The sequence below is a fragment of the Pholis gunnellus genome, assembly GCF_910591455.1.
Source record: "Pholis gunnellus genome assembly, chromosome: 14".
Lineage (NCBI taxonomy): Eukaryota > Metazoa > Chordata > Actinopteri > Perciformes > Pholidae > Pholis > Pholis gunnellus.
Window position 1 is genome coordinate 13,457,713 of NC_136541.1, and position 20,705 is coordinate 13,478,417.

Below are 20,705 nucleotides of genomic sequence, written 5' to 3' on the forward strand. Positions count from 1 at the left end.
TATAGACACAGTTATCCAGGAAGAAGGAATGCCCTGGATGCCAGTGACCATATTTGAACAGTGTGTCGGCTGCAGGCAGACTGCACACTCCGACTGCAAACCGTAACTTACACACACACTTAAACACTCAACCTCTCCTTGATCCTCTCGCTCTGTGTGTGAGCTTTGTGTTGTAGTTACACTGGATCACCACTATCAGGCAATGTAATACCTTCTCTATTCTATTGGTGACAGTGGGGCTCCGACTTCTCCTGACTCACAGGGAGCAAACTTCTCTCTCTCTTTCCAGCTCTTTCTCGTTTCTTCTCTCTGACAATCTGTTCTGCTGACTGACAACGTCCACTCTGACCCTGTGGAGGAAACGACCCCACTTCTCCTCAGTTCTTATCCTTCGCTCTCTCTCTCCGTGCTGGTCCGTGACTTGTATACTTTTTGGGGCAGCGTTGGTGGTTGTGCGGGCACACTTTTGTGCTGTGTGTGTGTGTGTGTGTGTGTGTGTATATGTGTGTGTTTGCGTGTGCGTGAGTCAGTATGCCATGTCGTCCCCTGGCTCGTCGTTTGTGCAGATAAAGCATGAGGACCTGCTCTTTTATGAGAACTGTGGAGGAGGCAGCTTTGGGAGCGTCTACAGAGCCCACTGGATATCCCAGGACAAGGAAGTGGCTGTGAAGAAACTTCTAAAGATTGACAAAGAGGTAAGGAGGAGAGAGACACACACACACACACACTAGAACACACAGAGCAATCATACACTTATGCAGCGGAGACACACACAAATGTCATTTTAAGATCCAGAGTATTTAGAAGTTATGGACTCATCTATTAGTTTACACTCATTTTTCCAGATTCTCTTTGGACAGCCAAAGCCCCCTATTTCCCTCCCTCCCCTGTTGTCTGCTGTCGAACATGTGTTTATCTTAAACATACCTCTCCCCGTCCCCCTGCTCCGCCCACTCTTTGTGGATGGAGCAGTTTTATTTATGCCAGCACCCCCTCTGTTCCTCCCATTGTATTTTAGGACGAGGTGTGTGGTCATTTGGGGCTTTATGCGCTGCAGTTAAGGCCGGGTGGTTCTCCATTAGTATGACCCGGATGGTAATCCAACAAAATTCCCTTCCATGTTATTGAGTTTGGGCTGATGGAGGCTCATGGCTCAGTGTCAGGAAACTGTTAGGAGTAAGCGTGACCTGTGAGTTAATCAGGCATGGTGTTGTTATTGTTGCAGCAGATTTAAACACGTAAAGCATGCACATTTGACTTATTTCACCCACACTCACTCATGCATAACAATTTGTGTGTGTGTGTGTGTGGATGTGTGTGTGTGTTATGTGAGAACTGCAGCTTAGTGGAACGTTTTGCTGCAATACTTCATGTGCAATGGAGCCGTTTGTCAACACTCGCATTAGAATCATATTTCAAGTCATCTTTGCGCAAGCACTACATTCACACAGTGGTGGAAGAAGTATTCACGTAATTTACTCAAGTAAAAATAGCAACACCACACTATGATTGTACTCTTATTACTATTTTGATTGCACTTATAAGACGTATATTTATAAGATGTATTAGCAACAACATGTAGTTAAAGTACACCTGCAGAACCATATTATATGATAAACTCTAGCTGTCAGATAAAGTATTAAGTTGCATAAAATTGAACTATTCAGGTAAAGTGCAAGAACCTCAAACTTGTACATAAGTGCAGTACTTGAGTAAATGTGCAAATACATGCAAACAAACTGTTGTACACACTGATAATGTGTAAATGTGGGAATAAAAAATTGCTCTTTTGAAAAGAAAAACTTTTTATTGAGAAAAATATTTCTGTGCAGTTTTTTGTGTGATTTAATGTAATTGATGGTTTGGTATTATGTTGCTTGGCAACAGTTACATACTCCACCAAATGCAGAGGGTATGACCTGCTCGGTTTAATGGCATGTTTGTCACTGTGATGTGGAAGATCTTTGTTTGGAGACTCGACCATGTGTTATGAAAGAGACACTGTCTGGAACAACGTTGGAGTTGGATAACAAGCCAGAAACTTTTAGGTTTACAGTCTTCCAGGAATGATCTGCACATTATTGATGTATTACACGTGCATGTGAAGTTGTTCATATCCCTCTATTTCTATTTCTTCTTGTCTCCTCGTCCAGGCGGAGATTCTTAGTGTCTTGAGTCATAAGAACATCATTCAGTTTTATGGAGCCGTGCTGGAATCTCCCAACTATGGCATTGTCACAGGTCAGGCCCCACGCGTGTGTGTGTGTGTGTGTGTGTGTTTTAATTCCATAATGTAATTCAGATAAGAATGATCTTTTGAAGAAGTGCTCTATAAATTAACATGTGTGTAATTATCTTTGGGGTTACGGCCTCACAGATATAAGTAAGTAGGTGTTACGGTCAAGTCAAGGTCTAAGGTGAGGCAGGGAGGGGTTAGGGTCAGGGCAGATTGTCCTCTCATATAAAACTACACAAGTGTGTGTGTGTGTGTGTATATATATACTGTGTATATACATACATATATATGTATGTATATATACACGTATATTAGCTTTATTACTGCAGTGTGTATGGGATCCTCAAGACGCCACTTACGGACACGTTAGCGCATGCTCCGATGGCCGTGTCTTTGTGTGTGTTTTGAAGTATCGGTGTATGTGCAGGTTCTTGCTGTGTTTCCTGGCAGGACATTTGTAACTGAGACCAGCATGTTTGGATGTGGTTGTAATCCTGGATGCGGTCATATGGTTAAGATAAAGCACGCCAGCAACAAGTCTAATAAAATCCAATGCTTACTAAAAATAAGAGTACAGTACGTAAAATTAAGATGGCGTTTGGTGCCAGTAAAATGCATTTTGCCAGACGTTTAACAAGACAGATTTGTCCATGTTCTACTCATCAGACTCCTTTCATTTGACATAATCCACTCTCTTGTACTTGTCTGTTTTTAATTGTCAGATTTAACAGGAAAATTAGGTTAAGAGTTCAAGAGATAATCTGGATTAGACAGTCAGGGTGTGAAGGTTGTGATCTTTTCCACTGATTTGAGTGAGCTCCTCTGTGTAGGTGTCTGAGCTGTGCTGTGCTTAACTGTGTGTGATGTTTCTCAAACATTATAATACATTGATGTAAAGTGTCCAGTCACTTCGTTCGCAGCATCGCAGTCACTTCTATTAAAAATTCCGTCAGTTAGGTTACATAGTTTTTACACACATTGAGTGGTATCTGCTGTAACTGCTTTAAAAAAGTGTATTTATATTCTTTCAATAGACTGTTTTAATGCGTAGCCCTGTTCTCCTATAATGACAATTGTTTGTGTGTGTGCGTTCTTGCAGAATATGCCAGTGCAGGATCTCTGTATGAGTATCTTTCCAGTGAGCAGAGTGAGGAGATGGACATGGAGCAGGTCATGACATGGGCCATACAGATAGCCAAAGGTACACTTTGTTTTATCATTATTGTTATTAATTATAATGATGCATATCTCTGTGTCAGGGTTTAATCACTTAGCTTCTTAAATCAAGCAGAGGTAGGAGCACTCATGATCACCAGTGATCTGTTTACTGTCATACTCAAGTCATTATGTACAAGAGTTAATAAAAGTTCACACAGCGTTTTATTTGCCTCTTAATGCGTTTTTAACAAGAACACCTGGCCTGTTGCAATTGCTACAACCTCAAAAGGCAAAATAAAAAAATCAACTAAAAATATAAATATACAGAAAGGTAAAACATTAATTTGGATATACTGTATATCTGTTGGAAATACGATTTTTAAACACCTGGGGAAAGAAAAGTTGGTCAAATGACACCTTGCTGATTACTGAGGCAGTTAATAGGGGTCGTACAAACCAACAAGAGTGAATATGAGGTAGTCTTTCACCCTCCTAAGCGCAGCCAGGTGTCGTGCGTTGGTGTCATTGAGCCGGGGTGGAGGCCAACTTTGAAATCCTACTCTTTCTGCCCTTAAGTGCTGGAAGGAAATTCCACCAAAAACAATCAGAATAAACATTAATGTAGTTTTTTGCCTTGTATTGATGCTTGATTTCCTTACAGGGATGCATTACCTCCACGCAGAAGCTCCAGTCAAAGTCATTCACAGAGACCTCAAATCACGGAACGGTAACACTTTGAACACAATAACTCTAAAAATGAGTTCTCTTTGCCATTTGTCTGCTCGCTGTACTGAGTTACTATTTTATGCTTTGACTGGTTCCCTCTCTTTTACAGTGGTGATGACAGCAGACAGAGTGCTGAAGGTGTGTGTCTTGTGATGTCCAGACGACCACAAAATAGCATTTTTCATTCAATTCAGGCACACGGTTATTTCTGTGTTTTATTCACTGCACTCTGTTGTGATTTCAGATCTGTGACTTTGGGGCGTCTAAGTTCCTGTCTCATACCACACATATGACGGTGGTGGGCACTTTTCCTTGGATGGCTCCTGAAGTCATTCAGAGCCTGCCCGTCTCGGAGACCTGTGACACCTACTCCTATGGCGTGGTGAGTTGGTAGTACTGTACAAATACCAGTATTGAGAGGCCAGGTATCAAACCTCAATACTTTTTTGGTAACAAACCAATATAGTATCACTGACAGCTGGAATTAAATTAATGCTCAGATTTGTTTTTGTTAGATTTTCTTTTTTCGGACAGTTTCTGATTTTGACAAATACCCTTTGCCAATTTCAAAAACTTTTATTGAAGCGATATTCTTCTATGGCTTTTTGTATTTAGATGGAATTTAACATCTAATGAGTCTGTTTTGATTATGAAAAGATTTAGAAAAAAAGGTTTATATTGTGTATGTATCCGAAAAGTACGGTTTGGTATTAGTGTTAGCTATCGTATCAGCACTAGTATGCATTTCAAATTGTTCTCCGCTTTACTGTATTGGGTATTGTGGGTATTTCTATCAATGCATCTTCACAACTATTTAGCAGAGTTGCATATAATAAAAGACCGCTACTAGCAACACATCAAAGAAATCACGTCTGAATGAACCAACACAGTCTTGTTCTGTGGCCAGGTGCTGTGGGAGTTGCTGACTCGTGAGGTTCCTTTCAAAGGTTTCGAAGGGCTGCAGGTTGCATGGCTGGTGGTGGAAAAACAAGAGGTAACCCCCACAAACACACACACACACACACACACACACACACACACACACACACACACACACACACACACACACACACACACACACACACACACACACACACACACACACACACACACACACACACACACGTGAGCACACCTTTCTGAACATACTGTCAGCATGTAGACCCATTAGCGTTTGAGAAGGCTGGAGGAACAATGCGATGCTCTCATGGTTTCCACTGCGAGCTGGTGAGGCTGAGGCTGGGTATTTTTAGGCCTGATGTCAGCTCTCTGCTCTTGTAAGGCCTGGATACACAGCAGTGGAGCTCGGCCAGACTCCCCCCTTGGCTAAAGCCTTTACGAGAGAGAGCGAGAGAGAGAAAGAGAGAGAGAGAGAGAGAGAGACAAAGAGAGAAAGGTGGGGAAAGAGGAAAGATTGCAGTGATAGCAGGGTTAATTCAAGAGGTTTATGGGAGGTGGGGGATGATGGTTATAGAGTGTATGTGTTTCAGTTATTGACGTGCCTGAATCCACCACAACAGACACACACACACACACACACTGGGGGCCAACAAACAACTCTGAGAACATGATTCCTGCGCAGCCGTTGGCTAATCTCCAAGTACTCTCCCTAAATAACTCTCTTTCCCTTTCCCAGTCTCCCTCTGATTTTCCCCTCCACTGCTATGCCTCTCCTCCTGACCCTCTCACTTGCCCTCTCTCCACTTAGAGTCAGTTTTCTCTGGGGATTAATCCTGAAATATCACTGTTTCCATTCACTGCACTGTAGTATGGAGCTGTCTGCTGGGTTCATTCAGACCTTTGGTGATGCCAGGGGATCTTCAATGCAAGGGGACATTATCTCCGTGGAGCCACACACTTTCAAAAGGGACCCATTTGACCTCATAAACCGATTGAGTGTGCATTAAACAGATGTTTAGATTAAGAACTTTTTTCTCTGAGCTCTTCTCTCTTGTTTGAGGTGGGTGGGACTTGGAAAAGGTGATGTCACATTTAATGTATTTCTGATAACCAATCGGGATTCAGCAATATTTGAGGTTGAAAATGAGTTGACATCGGTGGGGCGGTTTCCTTGTGGTTTTTTTAAGCCACTGTCAATCAAATCTGATAAATCCAGACCCACACAGTCCTGATGAAGCACATTAGCTGAGATTATGAGTGTTTAAACTCTTAATAAATGATACCCAAAAGATGTTTTTAGCCACATTAACCACTTGCACCAACATGGATTTTTTTGGCTATTAGTTAACTTAAATGTCTTGTCAACTATTAGAAGGATTGCCATGATTACCGTCATAGTCCTCAAAGGATGAATGCCATTGACTTTGATGATCTCCTGATTTTTACTCTAGTGCCATCACCAGGTCGAAATATGAATTTCATGACTAAATACCTGCCAAACTGATGACATTAGCCTCAGCTGTACTCTCTGTTTCCTACAAATTAGCAAATGTTAGCAAGGTAACACGCAAAACTAAGATGGTGAACAGGGTAAACATTATACCTGCTAAACATCAGCATACTAGCATTTGTCACTGTGAGCATGTTAGCATGCTGACGTTAGCATTTAGCTCAAAGCTCCCCTGTGCTTCACAGAATAGACGACGTGTCTGCAGACTCTTAACTTTAATTGTTGCTTATTTAGTCGTGAATATTTAATGTTTGGATGGAAAAACTTTCGATTTGAAGACAAGTTTTCAGAGGCTTTAAATGGTTGTTAGTAGTTTTAATTATTTTAAAAACAAGGTGGTACTATGTGACCTTTTTTTTGCAAGTAAAAAGCTACTTCTTGTATGCGTTTGTGTATCTAGAGGCTGACCATCCCCACCAGCTGTCCAGGAAGTTTTGCAGAGCTGATGAAAAAATGTTGGCAAGCAGACCCAAAGGTAAGCAAAATGAACTTTGGTTACAGTGGTTAATCTCCTAAAAAATGTTGTAAAAAAATTGTTAAAGACATTACAACAAGGTGTGTCAGCTGGTTATTTTGTCCTGTGTGCATGCATGGGCCTACAGGAGCGTCCGCAGTTCAAACAGGTGCTGGTAAACCTGGAGACCATGGCCAACGACAGCAGGCTACCGGACCAGTGTAACTCCTTCCTACATAACAAGGACCAGTGGAGGTATGTACACACACACACACACACACACACACACACACACACACACACACACACACACACACACACACACACACACACACACACACCTACACACACACACACACACACACACACACACACACACACACACACACACACACCATATAGCCAGGCTGTAGGTGGAGGGGTAGGCCAGCTTGGTCCAAGTATCGGGGGCTTTATCAATATTGTAGACATCCAAAAAAAAAAAACACAGTGCACCTGCACTGTGTCTGAGAATGAGGCGTATAAAGTAAAGTCTTGTTCAGAATGACAAATGCAGTCTGTGATTTACTGGACTCCAAATAAAAGTCAATATGCATGCAGACAGAAATTCAACATAGTCACACACGTGCATACACAGCTCTGTGGACTCTAAAGCTCAGGAGAGAAGTTGAATGTGTGACCCTGTGCTCTACTTCGGTCTATAATAAGCTCTCTGGAAAGTGTCCATGGAAGAGATTCCTCTGCTCCTCCACTTTGCCCTCGCGCCACCACGGGGAGAAAGACAGGGGAGTGTGTGGGGGGGGGGGGGGGGGCAAAGGTAGAGGAGAAATCAAGTATGAGCTGGAGAAAAGTAGAAGTTCAGAGAGCTATTAGGTGTGAAATCGAAAAGACGGAACAAGGGACAGAAACAGCGGGTGGCAGGAAGCGAGAGAGGTCAACGACAGGGGTGAGACAGGGGAGAGAGAGAGAGAGAGAGAGGGAGGTGGAGGGAGGAGCAGAAGAGACAAGGTGCGAGATTCTGTGCATTTTTAACATGAATACAGCGAGGCAATCAATTCTGAGTGAAGTTTTGGGTACGGGTGGAAACAGTCGGACAAGGAAAGGGGGAGGCGAAGAGGAGGAGGAGGAGGGGGGGGGAAGAGTGAGGGAGTTGAAGGGGCGGGATGAATGAATAGGGAGGTATGGAAGGAACACAGGAGGAGGTATGGCTGTGCGTCATATCTGTCTATATTTAGTTGCTGTGAGTTGATTGTGTTTGTGAATGCAGTTTCATGGACAGTCACTCACTACTCACAGTGACCTCTTGTGGTAACTCACAGTACTGCAGCTACATATTTTACTTTCTTTTGTGTTCTGCAGGAAGTCAAGTACACTCAATATGTTATGCCATGTGGTCTGCTATAGGACACTAGAATACACTCATTTAATATAGTTTTATCCTTCCAATGTTTGCCAGTGTATCAGAGCGGCAGCTTTGCTTTCAGTTATAATTGGCAACGTTGATCCAGTTTCATAGTATATCGAATTTTTTTTTTAGCGTTAGTATGTAATCTATTTACACAAAAGGGAGGAAATCTAGTGCTCTATATTGTAAAGTATACAATATAGTAAAAAAGTGTACAAAATAAATAATTTCAGTGTGCTCTTGATGTGCATTGACAGACATCATTTCCTGTCATTACAAAATGTAAAAGTACAATGATTTTTGTGTTTTAACTGAAAAAAAAAACAGTAAATGGTGACAACTAGTATACAACTTATGCTGTATACTATTTGTATTTGGTAACGTTTGGAATTACATAGAGTAACCTGTTTTGCAGTTGCAGAACACGACAGTATCCACAAGAGTAAAAGTAAAGCACATTGGTCATTAGTGATCTTTTAGCGTTTTTGAACAATTTAGCATGTGCTACTGAAATATGTATCCGATTCTTTTCCCCTGTTAACTTGCTGTTAAAACAAATCCACGTCTGCATGTACAAAGTCCCAATAGATGACGTATACTCTGTCATACTCCAGGTGTGAAATTGAGTCGACCTTGGAGCGCCTTCGGAAGACGGAGAGGGAGTTGTACTCTAAAGAGAAGGAGCTGGAGGAGAGGGAGAATAGGCTCAGACTGTGGGAGGAGAGGCTGATGGAGCGGTCAAACATGTCTCCCAGTCCGACCTCCCTACTCATGGAGCGCTCAAACATCTCACCAGTAAGTGGAAATAGATTTTTGTTTCTTTTCAGCTTGTCTGAACAGATTTACATTTACTCAAATACCTTTTTTTTTATGATCTTGGCCCTCCTCTTCTTCCCTTCTCCCTAACTTTATCAGTTCTTCACACCAATGTCCATCGGTTCCTCTGGCTCCTTCTTCCGCTCTCATTCTCAAGACTCAAACAGTGCAGGACTCAGCAGTGCAGGACTCAGCAGTGCAGGACTCAGCAGTGCAGGAGTCAGCAGTGCTGGCGTCAGCTGTCTCCTCCGCACCCTCAGCAACGGAGACACGGAGAGGGGGAGCAGTGCGGCGCTGGAGAGGGGGATGGGCTCGCTCGACAGCGGGAGGCTGCATGCCGTGCTCCGAGGGTTGCAGGGGCGGTTGGGAGAGGAGGACGGGGAAGACGAAGGAACCCTGGAGGAGAAGGGCTGGGGGCAGAGGGAAAGGGATGACACCGGGAGCATGGAGGGAGGAGGAAGGGTGCAGGTGACACTCAGGAGTTTCCCAGGCGGTGTGGTTGAGAGGCAGGAGAGGACGTGGGAGGAGGGCGACCGGGAGAAAGGAGGGATGCAGAGGAGCAGGGTGACCACCATAGTCCGAGGGTATTCGGGTGGGTTTGGAGAGGCAGAAGGGGAGAAGGAGAAGGAGGGAGAATGGGAGATAGAAAAGCTGGGGGACCGGCTAGATGAGAAAGGGAAGGAGGGAGGCATAGAGGGAGGGAGGCTCCCGACCTTGTTCAAGGGTCTCCATGGGAGTATGGGGGGCTTGGGGGACATGCTGTCCTTAGACATGGATGAGATGGGGGAGATGGAGAGACTTGGTGACATGGACATGAACATGAACATGGGCGACCTGGGAGTGATGAAAGTCAGGAGTGAGCTTGGGGTCAGGGGTCGCAGGAGTGACATGGGAGTCGTGCTCCAGGGAGTCAGAGGGGACCGCAGCGAGGCCATCAGCCAAAAGATTAGAGGGGAAGTCGGGGTCATCGGTCGCTCGGGGGTGCAGGTGAGAATGCAGGCCTCGTCCAATCAGAACTCTGTGAAGAGCTGCAGCGTGCGACACGGAACCAAGATCGACATGGCCACCGCAGCCATGGACATGATGGAGCTAGATTGGTCCGACAGTGACTAGCACACACACACACATGCACAGAAAACACACATACAGAGGCCAAACTAGAGCGATTTTGACTTGTTAGCACATACAGTGTCGGAGCTACAGTATGTGCATTAGAATCTCCAGTTTGAAAAGAGCTGGTTTACACACATTTCTTTTGTTAATTCTTTTTTATTGAATGGATGAATTCTATACCCATGTGTACTGTGAAGTAGGAAGGAGCGAAAAGACAAGAAGAGGTTGTCCTGTCATGTTGTCAGAATGACTTCACCTGTGTAATTTAATGTGCTATTAAAACTGCTGCATAACATACTGTAGGAGGTACAAGTGTTACAAAATAACACACTTGAATGCCGCTCTAATGAGGCAGCACTGTCTGATTTGTTTGTTTTGTTGTTCTGCTTAAAAAGTATTTTGTAGTTTAGATTTGATTTGTTCAAAACAAGCTTTGACTTTATCGGTTCTAACTGTGATCTAGTGTGTGTATTTTCGGCATTTCTTTCTGTATATTTTATCATTTTTCAATAAAAAGAGAAGAAACTCAACCTTCCAGTCTGTGTGCATACGTTTTCAAAATTCTGAATGTGATAACGTGGTACACACCTACCTTGCCCAATAAAATAACATCCCTCTCAACTTGAATCTTGACCGCCTCAACTCCCTCTCACACACTGAGCAGCAGAGCCACTCCCGCCAGCACCCACTTGGCAGGCCTCTCCCTTGTTTTGAGGCTGAAAGTCCAAACATATGTGGGTCCTCTGATCTTGGTCTTGTAGAGCGGACACTCGTAGATATTCCTGGTCTCCTGGCGGTCATTGGGCACAGCTCGGACTGAGATGACGGGCATGGTCGGGGTAAGTTCCTTTAGACGGGCTTCAGCAATCACCCCAGCCTGAGTGTCCCACCGTGCACCTGTGAGAGGAGGACACAAGTGATGAGGACAGGACAATTTAAACATTACAGAAAGCTTTCACTCAAAATGTCCAAAGATAGGTATGTTGTTCAAGGATCAGTAACAGAAAAAATGTCCCATGTTGCCCCTTCAATAGAGAGGAAATGAAAGGCAGTGTTTGTCTACCTTCCATGTAAAGTCCATAGACGTATGCACCCTCCCTGGCAGGTTGATTGAACTCTTCCTTAAACTTCTTGGTTACATCCACCGTCAGGTTGACTTTATCCAGGGGCCACTCGTTCTTACGCGCCAGAGACTGCATCACCGCTGGAAAGCCGGAACAATACAAAAAAAAAATCAAAATGAATGGCGAGTAGAGAAAAGGATGATGGGAGAGTCGTGAATATATTTTAGTCACGCCTAAGGTAGCGCTCTTATCTGTGTGTTACCGGTGAGGAAGGACTGTGGGTTGAAAAGTCCAGACAGCCAGACCACACTAGGCAGAGACAAGTCCTGAGTCCAGCTGTCCAGCTCTTTACAACGCTGCAACACATCGTTATACCTGACACACACACACACACACACACACACACACACACACACACACACACACACACACACACACACACACACACACACACACACACACACACACACACACACACACACACACACACACACACACACACACACAGAGATTTCAGAGTAATGTCAGTGTTCTGGAAACTGAAAAAACACTGTGACAGAGACACACACACACACCATATAGCCAGGCTGTAGGTGGAGGGGTAGGCCAGCTTGGTCCAGGTATCGGGGACGTTGTCAAAGAACAGGGCTGATTGCAGCTTCTCCATCTCAGAGGAGATGGCCAGTTCCCCCTTTGAATACACACATTGAAGATAAGACACTAGTGCAATACAGCAGGATGGGTTCGTGCGTCAGACCAAGAGGGCTACACTGTACGCAAACATAGAAACACACACAAAGGTACAAAGCGTACCTTGAGTCCCAGGTCAAGCTCCTTGAGCGAGCGCCGTATCTCGGAGACGAGTGTGTTCATGCGCTCACACTCCTGGAAGCAGACCAGAATGTAAGGGGACCGTTCAGCTGTCTTCGAGGTGATGTCGGACATGTTGTACTCCTCTGGCAGCTTCTCCAGCACCTCATCTAAAATGGTTTTCACCTGAGGGAGAACAGTGCCGCCATTGTGAGAGGTTTTTTCGACAGAGCACAGTCACTTTAGCGTGACGCTCTCCTTCAACAGATCATCAGATGTAAGCCTGCAACCTCATCCAGTTTAGTCTTCCCTTTGTTTGGCACCTTGAAATATATGCATTGCATTAACTGTAATATTGTGCAAACTAAATGTTATGCTGATGTCAACACAGGCAGAACAGAAAATCTACCTATATCTTCCATTTATGATGTATACAAAAATGTATTAAAAAAACGTTTTTCTGTGCTCATGATATTTAGTGTTTTCATTATTTTCAATTTGTTTCACCTGTCATGTCATTATGCGAGTCATGTGATTGCCTCCCATTGGTTGTTCATAGTGTAAAGGCGCGGCCACACCCGTTTTGTTTGTTAAATGCCCTGATTAAGACCTGCAGTGGTTGAAACAAAGCGGCTCTTCGAATGATTTAGCTACTAGAATTAAGGCTTTTAAATAGTCCCTTCCTCTTGGTTCTAAGATTTTGGAGTGCCTGCCTTCCTGTTTATCTGTGAGTGTTGTGTTTGTATGGATTAGAAAAGTTGATGGCGTATTGGAAATGTAGGCGTAGCTACCTTCTCCTCCAGGGTCTGGGAGGCTCCCTCCCCCATCACGGCATCAGGAGACTGCAGCTCCAGCAGAGTGTGGAAAAGGTTATCCGACGTCACTGTCAAGAACTCAATTTCTGCGTTGGGGTGCAACCCGTAATGCACTGGGCTCTCGTGGGGCAGCATCTCATCTATGAAATCATGGTAGCCCTGGACATGTAGAAAAAGAAATGGTGAATGCCATCTATTATTGTCATTTTTTCATAACAAACGCCAATATATGTCAGTTGGTACTTTTTTACCATTTGTTTTAAGTGTTTTACAGTCAGACATTTAGTGGATGGACTCTCCTTGTGTACACTTTTGTTCAGACCAGTCAAATGTGAAATACGGTGAAAAGTGAAAAACTGTGTCAAGCTATCCATCTCTAGTTACCTGGTAGTCCAGGTTGGAGGGGACAACGAACCCAGGAGCCAAAGAAATCTTCCGGTCAAACTGTGAAAAAAACAACAGAGAGAATTTCATCTTGAGTTCTCTATCAGAGGCCAAAATGTTTAATTGTCCTAACCCAGGTAGCCAAAATGTCTGGGTCCAACGGTGGCCTAAATGTGGCACGTCTGCTTGCCAGACACTCTTTAGCTTGCATGTGCAATATCTGGCCCAATGAACTCGCCAAATTGCAGCTAAATGGAGCTGATATTGAGCCCAAAAATCATCTTTTGTTTGCACTCCAAAAACGCAGCTAAATTTGGCACATTTCTCATTAGGTCCCCTTGTGCTAGAACACAGCTGAGCATGCCGACACTCAACCCCAGTCAGACAGACATTCACTTTGTCTTTTCTCTCTCAAACAAAAGTACAAACCTGGTTGGGCTGCATATATTCTTCCAGGTATGTTCTGCAGAGCCGTCTGTCCCAGTCATCAGTGATGTGTCCTCCGTACATGATCTCCCCAAACAGATACCTCAGGTCCTCCCATGGCACCTTCATCATCATAATCATTATGGAAATCACTGCTATACAATCATCATCTCTTATCATCCTCATCGTGCTGTGGCACACACATGTCGCACTCACACGCACCAACAGCTCAACCCCACCTGTGCATTAGCCTCCAGGTAGTTATAGAGGACGTTAACTGATATCGTCAGGTCTCCAGTGTTGAAGGGATACTTTCTGTTCCAGCCCTGGGATCCAAACTTCCTCCTCTCTGCCACACAGGCGTGGAAGTAACACAGAGAGAAGAGGATGGTCTTAAACTCCTGCTCACGGCTGCACTGGTCCAGGATGTCCTAGAAAGAGACCAATGAGTTAATAAATAAACAAACAAACACTACTAGCACCACTGGACACTCACCTGGTCAAAGTTGTCCAGAGCAGCATGCAAATTGGCATGCATGCCCGTCGGAGGTTCATTGGTGATCTTGATAGCGTTTTCCAGGATACCCTGAGGAAAACATGGAACATCTGTATTTAATGCCACGACTTAACGAAGGGAAGAACTGTAGCGTCTACGTCAAAGACACCTGGGTGCCTGCATTCATTCTATGTATATATGCTCGATGCACTGATGACTTTACGGCATAGGCACACTGCATCTCTACCTGTGGAATAGTGTGTTCCTGGGGTGTCGACGCCGGCTCGGCGCTCATGAACACCCTGTAGTCCGGATTACTGCCCTCACAGCAGCGCTCCAGGAGCTTCTCAAGTGAACCCAGCCAGCGAGCAACCAGGTGGATGTTCTACAGGGAGGTGAGTAAAAACACGTCATCAAAATCAAGTGTAGTACGGTGACAGTGTGAACTTTGAAGCATGGATTATTTAGATCTTCAGCAATTCATTATCATTAAAAAGGGAGCATGATTCAGTCACATTTTTCTTTCCTAAGAAAAAACATTATTTCTATCTATCCAAATATTGCGTATAAGCTCCTCTCTCTTCCAGTCGGACCTGCAGAATAACCCAATGACCCTCCTTGGCAGCCATCTCCATGGCAACCTCAGCCACAGCTTCCTGGCCCTGGCCCAAGGACACGTTGTGAAGCTTCCCAAGGTCGATAGTGAAACCCAGCTTCCTCCCTGGGAACAGGAATGTGTTGATGTAGATTAAACCTCCCACTGAAATCCATCCATCCATCTAGCTAAGTGAGTCCACTCTGTGTACAGTACCCAGTGACTCCACATCTTTAAGTGGGTCCACTCCAGGGGACAGGATGAAGAACACGGGTGAGGCTGGACCACTTTCTCTGAAAGACTTGGCAAATTCAGTCTTTCGGCCCTCTGTATACTTCACGCCAAGTTTCTCCTCCACAAAGTTCCTACAGTATGCCAATAGGGAAGAGCAGCAATAGTCTGGGTTTGTGGAAAATCGATATAAAAGTTGATAATCTAAAAGGAAAAAAAAACAAACGTAACGTAAGAGGAGAAACAAATGTTCCTCACCTAAGAGCATAGGTCATTCGATCAGGTCTCAGGGCTCTCATCATGATGAGTTTCTGCAGGGAGCTTTTCCCTTTCCACTCCTGAGGAAACTTCTCTTTCTCGGGACACTCAGACTCCACCATCTTCTTCCAGCGCTTCGGAGAACCTTCAATGTCCCGATCCAGACCACGAAACTCGTCAGTGAAACTCATCACCTGGGCAACAGCAAGGCACAGCAGGTGGTGTTGGCACAAAATCATTTCTAACTTTGAGCCGGCAAAGAAATCCTGTGTGGACGTGTGTGTGTGTGCGTGCACCTTGATGGCGCTCCACGCTGAGTTGGAAAGAAAGTCGAGGGGGCTGACGTAGTGGTGGTCAATGTTAAAACGCAGCAGGAAGTCTAGCTCACGCACATCTATCTCTTGACTCATCAGGAGCAACTAAAAGAGAACGAAACACAGTCAGGGATGAAACACACTCTCTCTCTCTGACGCTGACGCAGACACATACACACCTGGAAGGCTAGCTGTGCAGTAAAGGTGAGCTTGTCTCCTTCAAATAGACCCCTGCTGATGTAGTTGAAGGTGGAGTAGGTAACGCAGTCTATGAGCATGTTTACTCTGCTCTTCACATCCTCACAAGCCTCCGCCATCGCCACCGCCTTGTGAAAAACCACGTTGAAGGCCTGAGAACAAGAGGGAGAAAGTGTATTACATAGTTGGTGATGCTCATTGCATAAATTCATCAACGATGAACGAATGTCGGCTTCTTAATAATTCAGTTTCTCAGTCGAGAGCCAGACCTTGAGGCTGAACTGGTACATGGGGTTGATCTTGTTGAGGTCGTTCATGATAAAGTAGAGCAGCGAAGCTCTGACAGCAACGGGACGATAGAGTTCTCTGGCTTCGTTTATCTTCACCTCGTTGACTTTAGCTTCCAGGACCTGAGAATGAGGGATGGAGGGAGAAGACAGGAGAAGACGAGATGGATCATGGGGAGAAATATGTTGAAATTATAAAGATGCAAAACAAGTGAACTTGCTTGTGAGGCTGTAACAACTAAGCACACACACATTCATCCCGTTACCTTCATCTCGATCTCGGCAGCAGTGTGCTTGGTGGTCTCAAGCTTCTCCACCAGCACGTTGTCACCCAGGAAGTTGCTCTCTGCAGCAGACAGCCTGGACAGCAGCTCGTCCTCCAGGAGCTTCAGCTCAATCTTGAACATGTTCTGCTGTTTGGTCAGTTCACTCTGCAGGGAGTTTACACAGACAGGTCGGGTCAATAACAGCAAAAACATCAACAGTACTGTAGGATGTGTTTTAATTTTGTAATAAAAACTGGTCATTGAAGCGGTAAAGTTATCCCACTGCTATCATAATACAATATATTGTAATGGGAAAACAGATTAACTGTGGATCATAATGTTTTACACCAATTTGCAATATCACAAAGGGAAAGAGGATCCTAATAACTAACTGACCCCACCTTAAACTGCTCGAGGTCGGGTCTTTCCTGATTCACCACCTGGGCCAGCAGCTGGTCCTCCAGACCGTCCCTGGTCACAGTAAAATTGATGAGCGTGGTCTGGGCTTGAATCTCTGGCTTGTAGTGAGGATTGGCCAACTTGGTATGGAGGATCAGTCTGAAGCCTGGGTGGAAGAAACACTCCTTGTCCCCAACCTTTATACAACTGTGAGAGAGCACAGGGAGGAAGTGTAAAACACGAGAGGAGAGTGGAGAGAACTGAGAGGAACAAATGTTCGTATGTTTTGTGCGTGTACGGTACACATGCTCACGCGTGTGTCCATACCTTCCCTTCTTGATGGTGTGTCGTCCCAGCAGAGGGTCAATAACAGGGTCGATGCTCTCCTCTAGGTTCTCTATGAGGACGGTGTCCCCTGCCACTACAGCCTGTTCTATCACATCTACATAGCTGGAACGACATTTAAACAATGAAAAAAAAAGGAAAACGGACATAAATAGCGTCTGTTCTCCCAGACAGAGAACATAAAAGTGCCGCTGAGAGCGAGAGCATCTGATATACAGCATCAACACAGGGTCTGTATTGAAAGCTTTTATCTCCACCCGAGGATGTAAGAGTGGAATTAGAAAACACTCACCCAATCTGCCCTAGACTGACAACCTTGAGGCCGCTGCCATGGCGACTCTTGATCCACTTGATGCCTTGCAGCTGAGGGTCAATGAGGAGAGGCCAGCGCTCACCTGAAGCGACACACACGTGATCCACACGTCGACAATCGACAATACCGAGCAAACCTAGCACTGCACGGTTTTATTGCCTGTGAGATAGGGACTATCATCACTATGGTGATGTGATATAGTGTTATAGTAGATGTATATTTACTGCCGCTACTCACAGTTTGTGAGGATGGTCGCATTCTGAGTTGACATTTTGTCTCCTGGTAAGCCTTCATTGTTCCACTGGGCCACCATCGCATCATCAGTCAGCATCAACACTGGATCTAAGCCTTCTGTCATGGGGATGGGCATCTGATGGAGAAATGAGAACGCTAAGAGGAGATGTGATCATGGGAATAAGCGGCATGGTGGTGCAGTGGTTAGCACCGTCACCGCTCGTCATCCCCGGTCTGGGCCTCTCCGTGAGAGGAAGGAGGGACAGATTTTCACATCATATGTCAAGGAGCCTATTTTCTCCTCTCCACTCCAATTTACTTGAGTTAATTGGGGGTTTTATGCTGAGAGGAAGGTACACGTTCCTCTCGCTCATCTGTTGAGAAAATGATATGTTCAGGGAATTTGTGATGTTTGAGAAATGCTAGTTCAGTCTTTCTGCTCACACAGGTTTTCTGGAGGGGGACTTTAATTCCCTGAGCTGCCCGACCCTTTAAGAAGAAGGAGTCGGTTCCCCTTTAAAATCTATTTGCGTGTGATTTCTCCTGCTGTAATATTAGTCAGTTCCAATTTTTACTTGTTTATCAGCTTTGCTAACAATATTTATGTTTGGATTATGCCTCTTGAGAGGCCACATTTGATTAACATCGTTTGTCAAAGCGCATTTGACCACCAATTGGCTCCACATGAGGGGGGATTAATGCCACCTGTTTTTATTAAGTGGCACTAATGCGAGCGATCCTCCCTGATTGGCCTCAGTCAGCAGGTGACAGGGTATAAAAGACCACGGAGGACAGCAAACTGGTTGGTCAGCTTCACTCTCCAGGAAAATGGAGGAAGGCCAGTGTTTTGTGTACTGGAAGGTTTTTCTTCTGCAACAATTGTGTGCAGAGAACTAGGGATGACGAGATGAAGCATTGACGCTTTCCAGGAAATTGGTTCACAGAAGCAGTATAACAGAGTGTAAGACAGGTGGATATATTACAGATGATTTAAACCACGTGATCTTGATGACGTCAATGGTGGACACAACCTCGATTCGCTCTTCGCAGAAAACTTCCTGGATAACTTGGTACAGCACGTAACATCATCACAGTGAACCCTGAGGCCCTGATCAGACACTGTGTGTTTGAGCAGCCTGGTGGCGGCTTTTTGTAATTCTTTCCGATGAGAGTGAAGGGGCGAAGCCTCAAGTACAACATCATATAAAGATAGCCTCATAACTTAGGAAATATGTATTCATTGTAAGATTGTACCTTCTGGCTGCGCAGGAAGGGCATCCAGAGGTTGTCCTGCAGCTCTCTCCGGTACTTCTTGGAGAAGGAGCCGGCATACGAGATGAAGGCTGCGGTTAGGAGGACGTCCCCACTGAGAGTTTCCTCCTGCTCATGGTACTGAGCCACTGAGTGGGCCCAGCGGACATTCTCACTCTGAAAAACAGCATACATGCAGTGAGACCCTATACAGGAAGCACCCCCCATTCCCAACATATTTAGTATACAACATACTGCACTAAAACAAAATGTTTTAATTCAACTTAAAGAAACACAAATCAAACTCAACTCCCATTGGTCGTTGCTGTGCCTAACCTCCAGTCCTTTCACCAGCCGGTTGGCTAGCTCTATTGTCTTGTTGGTGCGGTTGACCTCCTCCTGAAAGCGCAGTTTCTCTGATGTGGCTTTCTCAAAGGCTGATGTCAGAGTTTCCAGGTTACTGTCCAGCTCCTAAGGAAGAGAGAAAATATGACTTGTGGCCCTGGATGTCCCTTACTAAAATATTTCTAACGCTGTGTGCAAGCTGTAAATTACCAGACAATTTAACTAAAATAGTTGTGTGAAACACATTAACCTCTCTAGAATGCGCTTAGGAAGGTTCGCTATTACCGCTAGTTCAACAAGATAATAAAACATGTCCATGAGCAATCACAACTATAGAGAAGTTGCTGCAGGAGAAGGGGTGTTCGTGGGCCTTTAAAAGTCACTGCCACCAGTAGTAAAAACATGAAGAGCCAGTAGGATCTATGGAAGACACGGCAGTAAAATGATGGGGCTGGACATTTTTGCAAGAAGCAAACAAACAATTCTTGCTAAAAAGTAAATATGACAATCTGCAATCTATATTACTGCTACATATCTACTATATTTAAATATATGTAAAGACAGAAGACACAAAGAGAAAGAAAAAGAAAAAGAAAGGAACAAATATATATAAACAGACATACTGCGAGTTTCTTCCTGATGACCTCTAGTTTCTCAGCAGCCTCAGCCAGATCAGCATTGGCCTGAGACAAACACATCCTCTTCATCTCGACCTCACAGAATACCTGTGGACAAAACAAACACGCACACACAGACCAGTTTGACCCATTACATTTTGAGATATATTGCAATCAGTAAAATACCATGTAAGTTGTAAGACATGCAGACAAAACTATAACCATAAAACCACTTAATCTATATGATACAATATCATGTGCACACACTGTTAATTTGATATTCTGATATACAATATCACCACAAAGCGGAGAACTTTGTACTTACAAAAATCTACCCAGAGCAGCAATAGTTGGGGAAAGAGAAACATCAAATGATCAAACAACAGGAACAAAGTACTGTACAATGAAAAACATCACACACACACACACACCATTTTAGATCGTATGACGCTAAATATGACAGCTGACCATATGTGTACCTCGTGGAAGCGTATGATGTTGATCACCCAGGCACAGAGCCCCGCGGCAGCCGAGGATTTCTGTCGCACAAACTCGGGGTTGAACTCGGGGTCACTGAGGTGGTCGTCTCTCACACACCTCACCGTGGCCTCGGGGATGTGCTCTTTGTCAAAGTTCACCAGAGCCTGCAGGAAGTCGTCCACCTGCATGTGCAGGTGTGTGTGTGTGTGTGTGTGTGTGTGTGTGTGGATTACATAAAATGGTGTCACCTCCAGATCTC

General features: G+C 44.6%; 2 protein-coding genes across 2 annotated transcripts in view; one reads left to right on the forward strand and one right to left on the reverse strand.

Moving 5' to 3' along the window:
* Window positions 1–321: 321 nt before the first annotated feature.
* On the forward strand, window positions 322–10,929 carry LOC306706433 (uncharacterized protein). Its single transcript, XM_079173514.1, has 11 exons — window positions 322–695; window positions 2,154–2,241; window positions 3,336–3,437; window positions 4,056–4,121; window positions 4,230–4,258; window positions 4,365–4,502; window positions 5,028–5,114; window positions 6,931–7,005; window positions 7,133–7,239; window positions 9,004–9,184; window positions 9,305–10,929. The coding sequence occupies exons 1-11, from the start codon at window positions 537–539 to the stop codon at window positions 10,316–10,318; spliced, it is 2,046 nt and encodes a 681-aa protein (XP_079029640.1). The 5' UTR covers window positions 322–536; the 3' UTR covers window positions 10,319–10,929.
* A 38-nt stretch (window positions 10,930–10,967) lies between these two features.
* LOC306706796 (dynein axonemal heavy chain 11-like) overlaps window positions 10,968–20,705 on the reverse strand; it is a gene marked incomplete at both ends in the record, with an annotated part of 32,834 nt that continues 23,096 nt past the window's right edge. The window contains 26 exon segments of the mRNA XM_079174018.1: window positions 10,968–11,215; window positions 11,382–11,522; window positions 11,645–11,757; window positions 11,958–12,073; window positions 12,196–12,378; window positions 12,984–13,166; window positions 13,392–13,451; window positions 13,821–13,940; window positions 14,057–14,248; window positions 14,314–14,403; window positions 14,561–14,698; window positions 14,907–15,034; window positions 15,125–15,273; window positions 15,398–15,591; window positions 15,694–15,816; window positions 15,891–16,061; window positions 16,179–16,319; window positions 16,463–16,627; window positions 16,864–17,068; window positions 17,189–17,311; window positions 17,499–17,601; window positions 17,757–17,889; window positions 19,008–19,181; window positions 19,341–19,475; window positions 19,973–20,074; window positions 20,446–20,628. Of these exon segments, the coding sequence (XP_079030144.1) occupies window positions 10,968–11,215; window positions 11,382–11,522; window positions 11,645–11,757; window positions 11,958–12,073; window positions 12,196–12,378; window positions 12,984–13,166; window positions 13,392–13,451; window positions 13,821–13,940; window positions 14,057–14,248; window positions 14,314–14,403; window positions 14,561–14,698; window positions 14,907–15,034; window positions 15,125–15,273; window positions 15,398–15,591; window positions 15,694–15,816; window positions 15,891–16,061; window positions 16,179–16,319; window positions 16,463–16,627; window positions 16,864–17,068; window positions 17,189–17,311; window positions 17,499–17,601; window positions 17,757–17,889; window positions 19,008–19,181; window positions 19,341–19,475; window positions 19,973–20,074; window positions 20,446–20,628 (3,813 nt within the window).

Coding starts and splice junctions, on each gene's coding strand:
- LOC306706433 (XM_079173514.1), top strand. CDS start 537: ATGTCGTCCCCTGGCTCGTCGTTTGTGCAGATAAAGCATGAGGACCTG. Junction 696..2,153: donor TTCTAAAGATTGACAAAGAG/GTAAGGAGGAGA, acceptor CTCCTCGTCCAG/GCGGAGATTCTTAGTGTCTT. Junction 2,242..3,335: donor CAACTATGGCATTGTCACAG/GTCAGGCCCCAC, acceptor GCGTTCTTGCAG/AATATGCCAGTGCAGGATCT.